The following is a 12,065-nucleotide window of genomic DNA, read 5'->3' as shown; positions in this document are numbered from 1 at the left end:
CTTTCAACAGCATTTCCATATTTAACCACGATTTGGAATGGGGGAATTAAAACTAGTTGGGAGATAAACTGGTCTAATGAGTGTGGCATCTGTTGAATATGTGAAGAGGGAGTTATCATTAGAAAATGGTATTATGACAGTTTTAATCAAAAAGGAAAGGTAAAAGTGCTGCAAAATGCATAAACAGTTACACTTTAGTTCTAAATAACCACCTACACACAGGGATTTTAGAGACTATTGATGCATTCATTTATTTCAGTGACAACTTCATGTCCATGTGCTACCAGGGAACCCCTGTGAAATGGTAATGAAGTTTACATATGGAGGAAGAGTGCCCTGAGCTTTTACAGCAGAGCATTACTTTGACTATTGTGTCAATATTTCTGAAGTATCTACCAAGGCTGCCCTGTAAATTCTCTTCATTTTTTTCAGCAGCTATAGTAAGGGCTTTTCAGCTTAGAATCTCTATGATCTTGGATTTATATGACCTTGGTGATATAATGGATGTAATAGGAAAATATGGTAGTAGGACAAAGGAATGACTGACAGCTGGTGAAAGAAAGAAGAGGAGCAAATATGGTCAATGTCAATCTGAGTTGTGACCAGAAGGCACTTTGATCTTAGCTCTGGGAGGGTACTTGATTATCTTGTTATGTGAAGGCAACTGCTCTGTTTCTGATGGCAGCAGTGAGAGAACTACCTAAAAAAAGAACAGGTGACTTGATCTTCCTGGCTGTGCTTTTTCTTTGAGGCATAAGCCAACTTTTAGAAGTGTGTGAATTAACACAGTTGAGTGATGTGTCTCTGGTTGCTAGAACTGTACTCCTTACATTCTTAGTTCTGTGGGCTTCATTCTTTTAATCTAGTGTTTGTTCTGAAAAGCCTGTGTTCTTTAATTTTAGTTATTATTTAGTTTTAAAATTATTCATTAATTAGTTATTAGTTTTAAAATTATTTATAATTTCGTTATTATTAGTTATTAGTTTTAAATTATTTATTATTTTGTTTTTATTTAGTTATTAGTTATTAGTTTTTAAATATATATTATTTAGTTATTATTTAGTTATTATTTAGTTGTTAGTTTTTTAATTATTTATTATTTAGTTATTATTTAGTTTTTAAAAGTTAACAACTTTTAAAAAGCAACCCAAACAAATAATGAACCAAAACATTCATTCAGCTATAAAAAAGCTCTTTTCCAATCTAACACAGAAGCTTTTGTAAAACATTTTTAACGCAGGTTGTTGTATTCAGAAAAGCATTATTTTCTGTGGGGTTTTTTTGGTTTATTGGTAGCCTCTTTTTCTTACAGACAGATCTTTTCAATCTTCTTGACTTTAATTGCAGTTTAATGAGACTTCTAGTCCATGAGATCCAATGGTCTACAAAGTCTTCAGGTTGATTTGTGTGTGGCTCATTCTTTAAAAGACAGACCATCGCATGTTATGAGATCCAGATGCTGGCACCCAAGTTCAAGGAAAATGCAGAATTAGTGGAATTGCAGCAATTGTTTATTGGAGCAATTGTTGATTGCCCTTCATTTTTGGTGGTGTCATACTTTTGTAAGAACACTTTCATGAAAGACTTTGACCTCTACACAGTACAAGTTCAGTGTATTCAGACTAGGAGAAATGTGCAAAGCAGAGAAAAATGTCTTCTCAGTGGCTCTTCTGCCTGGATTGGTCACCTGGTATGAAAGATTTTAGTCTTTATCTAGACTGAAGATCCTTGTCTAAGAAACAGTGCTGTTGTATATGTATGCTTTTATATACAGGAACATATCATCTGTCTGGTGGGGTTAATGAACTTGTTTCTTTGCTGTCAGGAAGCTGTAATGTAGTTTTGATGTCCTCTTCAAGATTTGTAAAGTCATTAGCATTAAAATTGTCTACATCAAAATGCAAGCTTAGCTAAGTATTTATTTTCATTAGTCATAGTAGTTTTCAAAGTGCTGGCTGTGTGTTTAAGGACTTCAGTCATTAGCTCAGAACATGCTTCTTCAGTTAGCTTTGTATTTTAATTTTAAGAACCCACACAGTTAGGGGAAAACTTACTACCTAGCTTCTGCCTATCTTGTTTTATTTTTCCCATTTGAAAAAAAAACAAAAAACAAAACAAAAAAAAAAAACCCACCCAAAACCAAAAAAATCCAACAAAACAAAACCAGAGAAAACAGAAGAAATAAACATTTTCTCCAAACATATTAAGATCTGCATGAGAAATAGTAACTGTTTTCATTTTGTGTTTGTGTTTTTGCTCACAGAGGAGGAATTACTCAGTAATCTGTCCATATTCAATGAAACATGTGTGAAGTGGCAAAGGAAAACTGGAAGACTGCAAGTGCAAGCAATGTACATAGTAAGTGGACAGTATTTGAGATTGGGAGTAGGTTTTTTTTTGGTCAGTTCTGATGAATCAGCAGTGAAGATTTGGTTTGTGGGTTTTGTTTGTCTGTAATTTGTCTTGCTCTTCCCAGTGAACTGTTTAAAAATCTAAATGTGGCTGGATTTAGAAACAAATCCCTGTCCTAAAGTTAAGTAGAAAACTGAAAAGCTCTTGGGATCGCATTCCAGTAAATCACCTAAACATCTGCTTGAAACTATAAGAACTGTTTCACCACAAGTATATGTTTTATGGGAATTCTGTTGTAGAGCTCAAAGTCACATTGACATAGAAGTCACTGCAAAACTTGGGCTCTGTCCCTATCTGTGATGCAGTTTCAAGTAAACAGCGTTACACTTGCAGATACTGGATGCAACTATTTCAGAAATGCAATATATATTGATATACTGTGCCTTGCTTAAGAGATTCAACCACCTTATCTTTGAACATTTTAGAACTGTTTTTCTTGGAAATTGAAAACAACCTTGGTAACTACTTTTTTTAACATAAAAACATATAAACATAACTGTTAAGATGTAAATTCTCAGAAACAAGTAGTTCAGTAAGTGTTATTGAAAGCCAAAACAGCATAAGAATTCCCATATTTTGAGCATGACAACATCCAAAGAAAGGTTGTTTTTTTAAAGTGTGTACAAATAGAGAAAAAAGTAAAAGGGGATTATTTAGGATCTACAGGATGAGTAGGTTAATGTGGAAAATAGTCAAAGTTGAGTCATAGTTTTGGAAAGCAACCTGTCTTATAAACCAATGTATTTTTAGTTTGATTGCTTTTATTCAGCACTGCTGAGATGGAAGAAACAAGTTTCCAATTACCCTAACAGTTCAAAAACTGCTTTTCAATGGTAACTGGCAAGCTGTGTAATGCACTTTGTTCACATTTTGCCTGAATTCAGCTATCTGCAAGACACACCAGAATAGTCAAAACTGAAAATGATGTAGGTATAAGTTGAATGAAGTGAAGTTCAGAACACATTCTGGACTGCCTTGAGCTCAACAACAGATTTCTTTTCCTCTGCACTGGCATGGTCTTAGAGAAGCTTGTCTTTTACAGCTGTTCAACATTCAGTCTTACTACTGCTTCTGTATGGTAAGAGGGAAAAACTAGAGGAAAATAGCAAGCAGATGTAGTTTTCATCTGTGTGCTGTAAACAAGAAAGAATATTTACTTACAGCTTACTATTTGTGTTGAAGGTGTTTGTAGTGTCCATGTTATAGATTCCTTCTATTTGTTCTAGAAATATATGAAAAATTATTTGTAATTTTTACAGCCAGAATAAATTAAAGATCTAATTTATTAAACTGTCTTGTTGCACCAAAGCAGTTAGTCACAAGCCTTTTTTTTTTTTTTTGATTGAGCTGGTATTCTAAAACAGATGTAATCCTAGGTTCTCAAGGCTTAATTGAACTAATATTCTGAATTTTGGAGAGCCACAACCAATTGCACCATCATTTTTGTTAAACCTTTAATAGTTTCACATACTGGGCCAAAGATTGGATGAGAAGAAGTTCTCAGAAGATCTGATATTTAACATCACCACAAGTGAAGATAATCCAAAGGTGTGTTTAGATCTCAAATCTGGCAGTAACTACGTGGTGAATATTACTACCATCTCTTCCACAAACATCACTGTCTCAGTTACAGTAGCAGTTCAAACAAAGGGTAGGTTGTGTTTTGTATTTTCTGTGCTTATAGAAGAACTTACTGTGCTGCAGAGCTCACTGTTTCACATCTAGCCGTCAGGATAACAGGCTGTCTCCTAGACTCTATCATTCTTCATGCTGGCTGCACACATGTAGCCACCATCAGCATCTTTTTCTGCAAGAGGTTTTTTGCTCTGATCACTGTGGCAATTGAATCTATGAGCAGAGCAATGCAGTAACTGCTCTTCAGAAAGATTTGGCAAACTTGCTTCTTCAGGATTAGTCCTTTGGCTGAGGCAGAATTGGTGCAGTGGCATTCCTGGCTACATGCCAGAATTTCTGTCTGCGGTACAGTGCTTACTGTTTTCCATTCCTTGCCTTGAAAACTTATCCTCTGCTTGTGGGAGAATTCCTTGTTGCAGAACTGTGTGATAAATCTGAAGGACTGAGCACTATAGATAATGTTACTATGTCTAGGATGAGCAGTGTTATGGAAGTTTTTCAATAATTGTAGAGAAGGCATGTTCTAACAGCAGGTTTCTCTAGAATCTTAGTCATGGAAACTTTAAAGTTGCCTTCTGACATACTAATGCTGAAGAGACAGACCTTGAAAAATAATTGCCTTTGGAATCCACAAAAATGCTTGTTCCCATGTGCTTTTTCCTAAAGGTCATCAACTGTGACAGATTGTTCTATGATAACTTCATTTCCATGAGAAGGTTTGAACCCCTGGATCTTTCTGTCATTATAAACTCCCTAGCTCTGGACAAGTAATTCCAATCTTGATTTTCCAAATAGTTGGCTTGAATTTTTCTGAAAGCCATTTTCCTCTGGCAAATGTTCATGCTTTATTTACTGGGTTTGTTCATTCAAAGAGAAATGAGATTTCTACCTCCTTCTCAGAAGAGAATTAAAATTAAAACTTTTTTTTTTTTTTTTTTAATTTTCAGCTACTCATATTCAATAAAGTTGAAGGTGAAATTTTTGTAATAAATTGTTCCCTTTTTTTTATTGTCTCTACAGTAAAGGAAGCTTTCAATAATGTATTAATTTTTAATGATACCTGCCTGAAATGGTGGCGAAATGTAAGAGGAGCTGATGTGGAAGACAGATACTCAGTAAGTGACAATCTGTATTTTGAAACTAAGAAACAATTTATATCAATTACCTGTGTGAAAAAAAAAACCCTGTAATTTTTCAAACACTCACTGCTAGCTATGTTCCTCATTCTAATAATGTCTCATAAAAAAACAGGGAGTAATAGCAACCTTCAAAAAAAAAAAAAAAAAAAAAAAAAAAAAAAAGAAAAAGAAAAAGAAACCGCCATGCTCTTTTGCAGTTTCCTGTTTCTTGCTTCTTTTTTCCCCTGTTCTATTCTATTTTGCCTTCCCTATGTGTACTTTCAACTTTGTCAGTTCAGTCTTCAGACAACTTTGTTCCAATTCCACAGAATCAGTCCTCTCTGTCATGTGATACACCCATCCCAGCAGGGCATTGCTACATGAACTGTCTCTGCCAGGACCCTTGACCACCTGCTGTTGTCTCAAATCTCTGTGTGTTAAGAGGTGCTCAGAGATTATCTACAGGCATAGATCTGTTTGAAGGAAAATTAGCACATGATTTAAAATACAGCAAATTTTAGTTTTCATTACCAGAGGAATGATCAGGGGAGGCCTTAAGTTAATAACTTCACAGTCATTTGGGACATATACAATAAAAACAATAAAACAGACAATCCAACAGAAACACAAACCCCCATGGGTCTGTTAATCTGCCTGGTAGCATAGCTGTCTGTAGGCAGATCTTGGAGGGTACTTGGCATTTTGACATAGGTCAAAATGACTTGCTTTTGACTTGATCTTCAGAGTCAAACCAGAGAGGTGTTGGTGTGAGCTTGTTTTTATAACTCATCACTTTGCACCATGAGGGTATACTACAATGAAGTGCACTACTGATGGAAGCCTATATGTTAGCAGGAAATGAAGACTTAGGGGAAATCACAGTACTAATAAAAAAAAAAAGATATACTAGGAGAAGTGAAAGATTTAGGACAGTGTCAGACCTTATCAAGAGGGACTGCAATTCCTGTCAAATTTTGGAAGCACTTGAATTTAAATAACTGTCAGTACCAAAATTTATGGCATTCTGAATGCAGTGATATGTTTTTCTGCTATTTCTTGTAATTTAGAGCATGACATGACTGAATGCAAACGATATATTAAAACATAGCAATTTCCATGCCATGATTGTTTGGTTACAGTTTCATGTTCAAGGCCAGCGTTGGTATCAGAAGGAATTCTTTCATGAAATGACCTTCAACCTTACTACACACAAGCAGGCTCCAGAAGTTTGTTTTGATTTGCAGCCAGGCACCAATTACTCTGTTAATATATCGATGGTAGCTTTGAATTTTTCACTGCTCGTTTCCATGACAACACAAATCGCAGGTAGGTCCTGACATTTATTTTATGTATTTACAAAAGCACCTATTAGGTGCAAGAGGCTCAAGTAAAACAGTGTTGTTGATCTCAGTGTTGTATGATGAGTTGTCAAAGTGCTCTTTCCTTGCTCAAAATTGTTCATTGTTTTCACAGATTTCATAAGGTTGACAGTTCAGCAACAGAAGCGGGAGAGAAAGGGGGGGGGTGTGTGGGGGTGTGTGTGTGTGTGTGTGAAGTGTTATTTTGGCACAGCAGGGAAAAGACAGCTTGGTGGGTTAGACACAAGATTGGTATCTAGGGGACCTGGGTTAAATTCTCTGCGCTGTTGGAGGCTAAATCTTTTTTTTTGCATTTAAGTTCACTCCACTGTGAAGTTGAGATAATAGCACAACTGCACTTCATATGGGTATTTGTGACAACAGATATCACTAAAGTCTGCAAGGATCCAAAGTAGACAGTCCTGCAATTACCTCAGATAGATACCTTCATCTCTAGTTGGTGGACTATGAAACATAAAAGTCATTTGAGCAAGTGAGGTTCTGTAGGAAGAGTCTCAACACTATTTAGCAAGATTGACAAATGGAACTAAAACGCTGTGATGAAAAACATCTGTCATTTTTTTTTTGTTTAGAACAGTTTTTCACCATCCCATTATTACTGTTCCACTGTGGAGTGCAGTGTTTGTACTGGTATTGGGGCCACAAATTGGAATAGGTAGAAAACCGTGATAGATCTCTGAGTATGTAAAACTCTTTTCAGCCACTAGATGGGACCAGTTCTCTTCTGACTGCTTAGGAAGCACTAGGGATTTGTGGTGGTTTTAATATGCATAGTATTGCAATATTTTTTGTAGTAAATCTAAGGTTTCTAAGGTTCATTAAAAGCAAAACATCTCTTGTTTCCTAAAGGTACTGCTTAGGATATACAGTGACCTGTTGTTTGTTTGTTGGGCTTTTTAAAATTAAATTGCAGTAATGATTTGATAACTTATTTTCAGAAGTTTCCTAGCTGTCAGTCAAAGGCAACAACCTTGAGTTCATGTAGCTTTGTAAAAACTAGTAAGCTGCTCAGAATTTGGTTCGCTGAGGTAATTTTTGAATACATATTCAGAGTAAAGGCACAGCACTTCACTCTGTCATCCTATGGTATTCCCTAAACTCTGCAGGATTGCATCAGGTCACTTACTCAGCAGTGCTCTAGAGAACACTTTGCAGCAGGTGCTGTGTGAAGTGGTATTTGTGCCTGGGCAGCTGGCATGTTTTCCTCTTCACTGAGTTAGTGCTTAACAAATGCACATGCATAGCCCCAGGAAAAGGTCTTAATGTAAAAGTTAGGTCATTTCCATTTTGCAAAAAAAGATCCTGCTGCACAAGCCACTACTTTTTTCAGTGAGCCATAAAAGGTAGGTGTTGTTCTGTCATTAGGAATCTTCATCCAAAACTTGCCATGCAAACACTTCATATTGTGCTTTTTCAATGGAAGCCAAAAAATAAAAGTAGGTCCTTTTGGTTGAAATTCAGTGAAAATTAAAAAGCCAACAGTGATCATGCTGCATATCTCATCAAATAATAAGATTTAAATACAATGTTCAATTTGTTGCTATTTCAGCTTATCTAAGATGAAAAGGGTACAGTTAAAATAATTCTTCTGGCAGTGCCCCTTTGACTTCTATGCTTTATGTTTCAGGAATTGCATTATCTGTACAAGTAACCTAATTTATATAAAAGCTATTTCTATTTTAGAGTAGATGTATAATTCGCTTCTTCATTTGTCCAGTTATTTTGTAATTATATACGTTGTTAAACCAGACAGCTGTGTTTCTATCATGCATGGAATGATCTCAATGTATCTGCCAGCTTAAGTCTGAAAAGTGTTTTTTGGCTTTGGTGGTTTTTCTGCCTAAATAGTACTGTATAAATGCAAAGTATGCCCTAAGCACAAAGGCTTGAAGGAAGCTGACTTACAAAAGTGTTTTACTGTTAATGTACTGGAGGTGGTCTCGATTTGTTGCTTAAGGTTTCATATGGTATTCTTGAACAAATGCACAGTCAGTTTGTCTGTTTTCCCAGCTGGGGGCAAATCCAGATACTGTATCTCCCTGACTTTTACCTCCTACCTTTTGAGAGTTCAGGGGATCTTAACTGTGGAGTTTCAACAACTGTGAAGAGACATGTCCCAGAAGATTTAATGAACACTGCCTAACAGACTTGATTTCCTGACAAGGATAGTAATCTTTGTAAATTCTTAAAGGTTGTTGCAGAATACAATAAGCATGTAAATGCTAGCAACGTTTGGGTCTTTTTTCAAAAACAGAAAGATTTGTAAATGCCTATTAGGAAAGCTACTCCTATATCCTGAATATCTATACCTGTATATCTCATGAATGAGGATATATTATAACCATAGTATTTCTAAAGAAAAAAAAAAAAAACACAAACAAACAAACAAACAAAAAAAAAAACCACAAAAAACCAAAACCAAACAAGAACTTGGGACTTAAAAGCCTGCTTTCATCCCTGGCAAGTAGCATCCTTTAAAAATAGTTCCATGCTGAGCACAAAGCTGGATTTGCCCATCATCTAGTGGATGGTAAATATAGTCTAGCAAATGCTTCATGGATCCTTGAAATTCTGCTCCTTTCTTACTTCCAGTAACAGGCATCTTGCACAGACTTTTATGTCTACTTAGCTTATTTTAGACAAGCTCTCAACACTTGTCTACTTGAGATAGGAAATTGATTCAATTATGAAAAATGATTAGGCAGTGATTATGTTGTGGTTGTAAAAAGATGTTATCAAGATTGTATTTTAAGCAGGAAGGGAGTTCATGTCTTGTTTCCAAGGAAGGAAAGGAGTGTGTTGTGGGTGTACTTTCTCATTCATTATTTCTGTTGGGATTACACTCCTTACATATGGCTCTATTAATTTTCCTTTTTGAAGATCATTTATTAAGGCATGCTCAGACCAGTCATTGTTCTTAATTTCATCATCTGCTTTCACATATGAATCTAAGAAGGCTGAATGTTGTAACCATTTTCAAATGTTTGAAAAACAGTATTATAAAGAGCTAATGCTTTTGCTTTCATTTCTAATATCCTAATTAAGAGTAACTTTTTCAGTTGAGTCATGTTACAATGCTATTGATATTTGAATCTGTTTGCAAGCTTTGCTCTGAGATAGGGTCAAAAAGTGACAAAGTTCTGGTCTTTGGGAAGTTCATGAGTGTCTCCTTATTTACAGTGTCTAGCTAGTTATTTTTAGTTTAGAGCAGACCACTGTGACCTGAGACATCGTGCTTACGAAACAGAAAATTTTCTGGATGTTAGAAATAGATTTTTGTGTTTGAATTACATTTGCTTGGATTACATTTCCTTCCTGTAAAATAATTCATATAAGAGTCAATGATTATTTCTCATTACTCTTCTTCCTCTTGATTTTTTTGCTATAATCAAGGTATATTTTGAGTTTGTTCTATGTTTACTGTTCACACATGCTGCCATTTCTTCCATATTTGCACATGCATTTTCCAGTGGGTTTGGGTAGGTTTGACTGCAAGCCTGTCTGTGTACATCAGGCAGTTGCAGTAGTTCCTGTGTTTCTCAGCTGCTATTCTTTTTTTTTTTTAGTCCAGGATATACCTGCAGGCCACATTCTTGTGTGTTTACCTTCTCTCTCTTCGTATGTACATGTTAGTCAGAAAGTAGGCCACACGCAGGGAGTCTAGAAAGTGACTTGAATTAAAAGAATTAATTCCATTACATACTAAGTATAATCTTCTAGAGACCTGTACTTTCATCTTGGTATATGAAAAATATACTACATTACAGATCAGGTTGTGATGTCCAGCTTGTTTGCCCACCCACAGATGTAGTCACACACATAGAAGATATATTATTGCGCTGCTTTGTTGTATGATGTAGATTCATTCTTTCATAAATGGGCCTCTTTAAGGTCTGGAAAAGGAGCAAAAAACCAAATTACTTTCCAATGAGGAAGTGGAAGACTGTCAAAGATGTGGTGATCTGACAGCTCTTACTCTGACAGCACATCATACACTTCCAGATACACAGTACATTACTGTGTGCAGCTTCAGAGCATGAGTATTTCAAACAAGGGAGCTTCTGATTTATGTAATGGAGAGAGGGGACTGATTATAATCTGAGTATGATTTCTTTTTTTTTTTTTTTTAATGTAGGGAGGAACTTAGCTGCCAGTCCTGTAAACACTTTTATACATATGTTCATGAATGCATTTTGTATTTTTATGCAGAGGCTGTTCAAACGTATGATATTTTAAGTTCACGTGAACTCCAATTCTCCATTATTTTTCTGATCTCCTTCACAGCAAGAATTTTTTTGATAAATATTTGTGAAGTCACGCTCATTCTGATCACCTCTATCATACTGTTTACAAAGCATCTGATGTGGAGGGCACAGTCTATGCTTTATAGCCAGTGCTTTACATGCTGAACAAAATTCTTTGCTTTTTCAGTCTTTTCCACCCATGTGAAGTGGGTGTTCTTTAGGGTTGCTTCAGGTAGCCCTTTACAAATTTATAGTGAAGTTTGTGCATAAGGCTGTGGTGGTTTAGGCCCTGCTGGGACCGGAGACCACATTGCCGTTGTCCCTCCCCCACCCTCAGCTGGTGAGGGTTGGAAGTGAGGCACAAACCCCGGGCTTGAAATAAGGAAAGATTTCATACAACAGTGTAATAAACAATTTGAACAACAACAATAGCAATAATAACAGCAATAAACAGTAATAACAGTAAACAAGACAAAAGATATACAGCGAAATCCCACGGTGAACACAGCCAGCCCGCCGCGCGTGCTCCCCACGACCAAAGCCGCAAGGGAAAGTTCCCGCACTGCCGCGGGACCTGACCTCAGCATGGTATGAATAACCCGGCTGGAGATCCCTTCCACCAACACGGGAAACTTAACCCTATCCTAGCTGAACCAGGACAAGCCTTTACGTTGTTCTCAACTTGTTAGTGTAATTAGCCTGAAATAAAATGAGTGACATGCAAAATGGAAGCAAACAATATCAGATTAGGCTACAATGGAGAGGACTATAGATTGTAATAACTTTTCAGCTATGAATTTATAAATGAAAAGGTCATACATATATCCTGGTAGTATTTCCATTTCTAAGATACAGCTATAGAATCACAGAATGATTTGGGTTGGAAGGAAACATTAAGGTCATCTAGTCTGACCCCCTGCAATAAGCAGGGACATCTTCACCTAGATCAAGTTGCTCTGAGCCCCGTCCAACCTGACCTTGAACGTTTCCAGGGATGGGGCATCTACCACCTCTGTGGGCAACCTGTTCCGGTGTTTCACCACTGCCTTCGTAAAAAAATTCATCCTTCTATCTGGTCTGAATCTACCCTCTTTCAGGTTAAAACCACTGCCCCTCGTCCTATCCCTACAGCCCATGGTAGAGAGTCCCTCCCCATCTTTCCCGTAGCCCCCTTTAAACACTGGAAGACTGCTGGACCCACTCAGCAGGTCCATGTCTTTCCTATGCTGGGGGCCCCAGAGCTGGACACAGCACTGCAGGGGAGGTCTCACGAGAGC

At 36.7% G+C, this 12,065-nt stretch overlaps 1 protein-coding gene across 1 annotated transcript in view; it reads left to right on the top strand.

The window, feature by feature from the left end:
- Positions 1 to 12,065, top strand: part of SUSD1 (sushi domain containing 1) — a 56,839-nt gene that overhangs the window by 23,796 nt on the left and 20,978 nt on the right. Inside the window, exons 9-12 of the mRNA XM_026866496.1 lie at positions 2,264 to 2,358; positions 3,874 to 4,063; positions 5,068 to 5,162; positions 6,305 to 6,491. Coding sequence (XP_026722297.1) covers positions 2,264 to 2,358; positions 3,874 to 4,063; positions 5,068 to 5,162; positions 6,305 to 6,491 — 567 coding nt within the window. The remainder of the gene's footprint in view (positions 1 to 2,263; positions 2,359 to 3,873; positions 4,064 to 5,067; positions 5,163 to 6,304; positions 6,492 to 12,065) is intronic.

Source organism: Athene cunicularia (assembly GCF_003259725.1).
Source record: "Athene cunicularia isolate RWA chromosome Z unlocalized genomic scaffold, athCun1 chrZ_part3, whole genome shotgun sequence".
NCBI classification, from domain to species: Eukaryota; Metazoa; Chordata; class Aves; order Strigiformes; family Strigidae; genus Athene; species Athene cunicularia.
The sequence above is the reverse complement of the archived record's forward strand: the minus strand, read 5'-3'. Positions and strand labels throughout refer to the sequence as shown.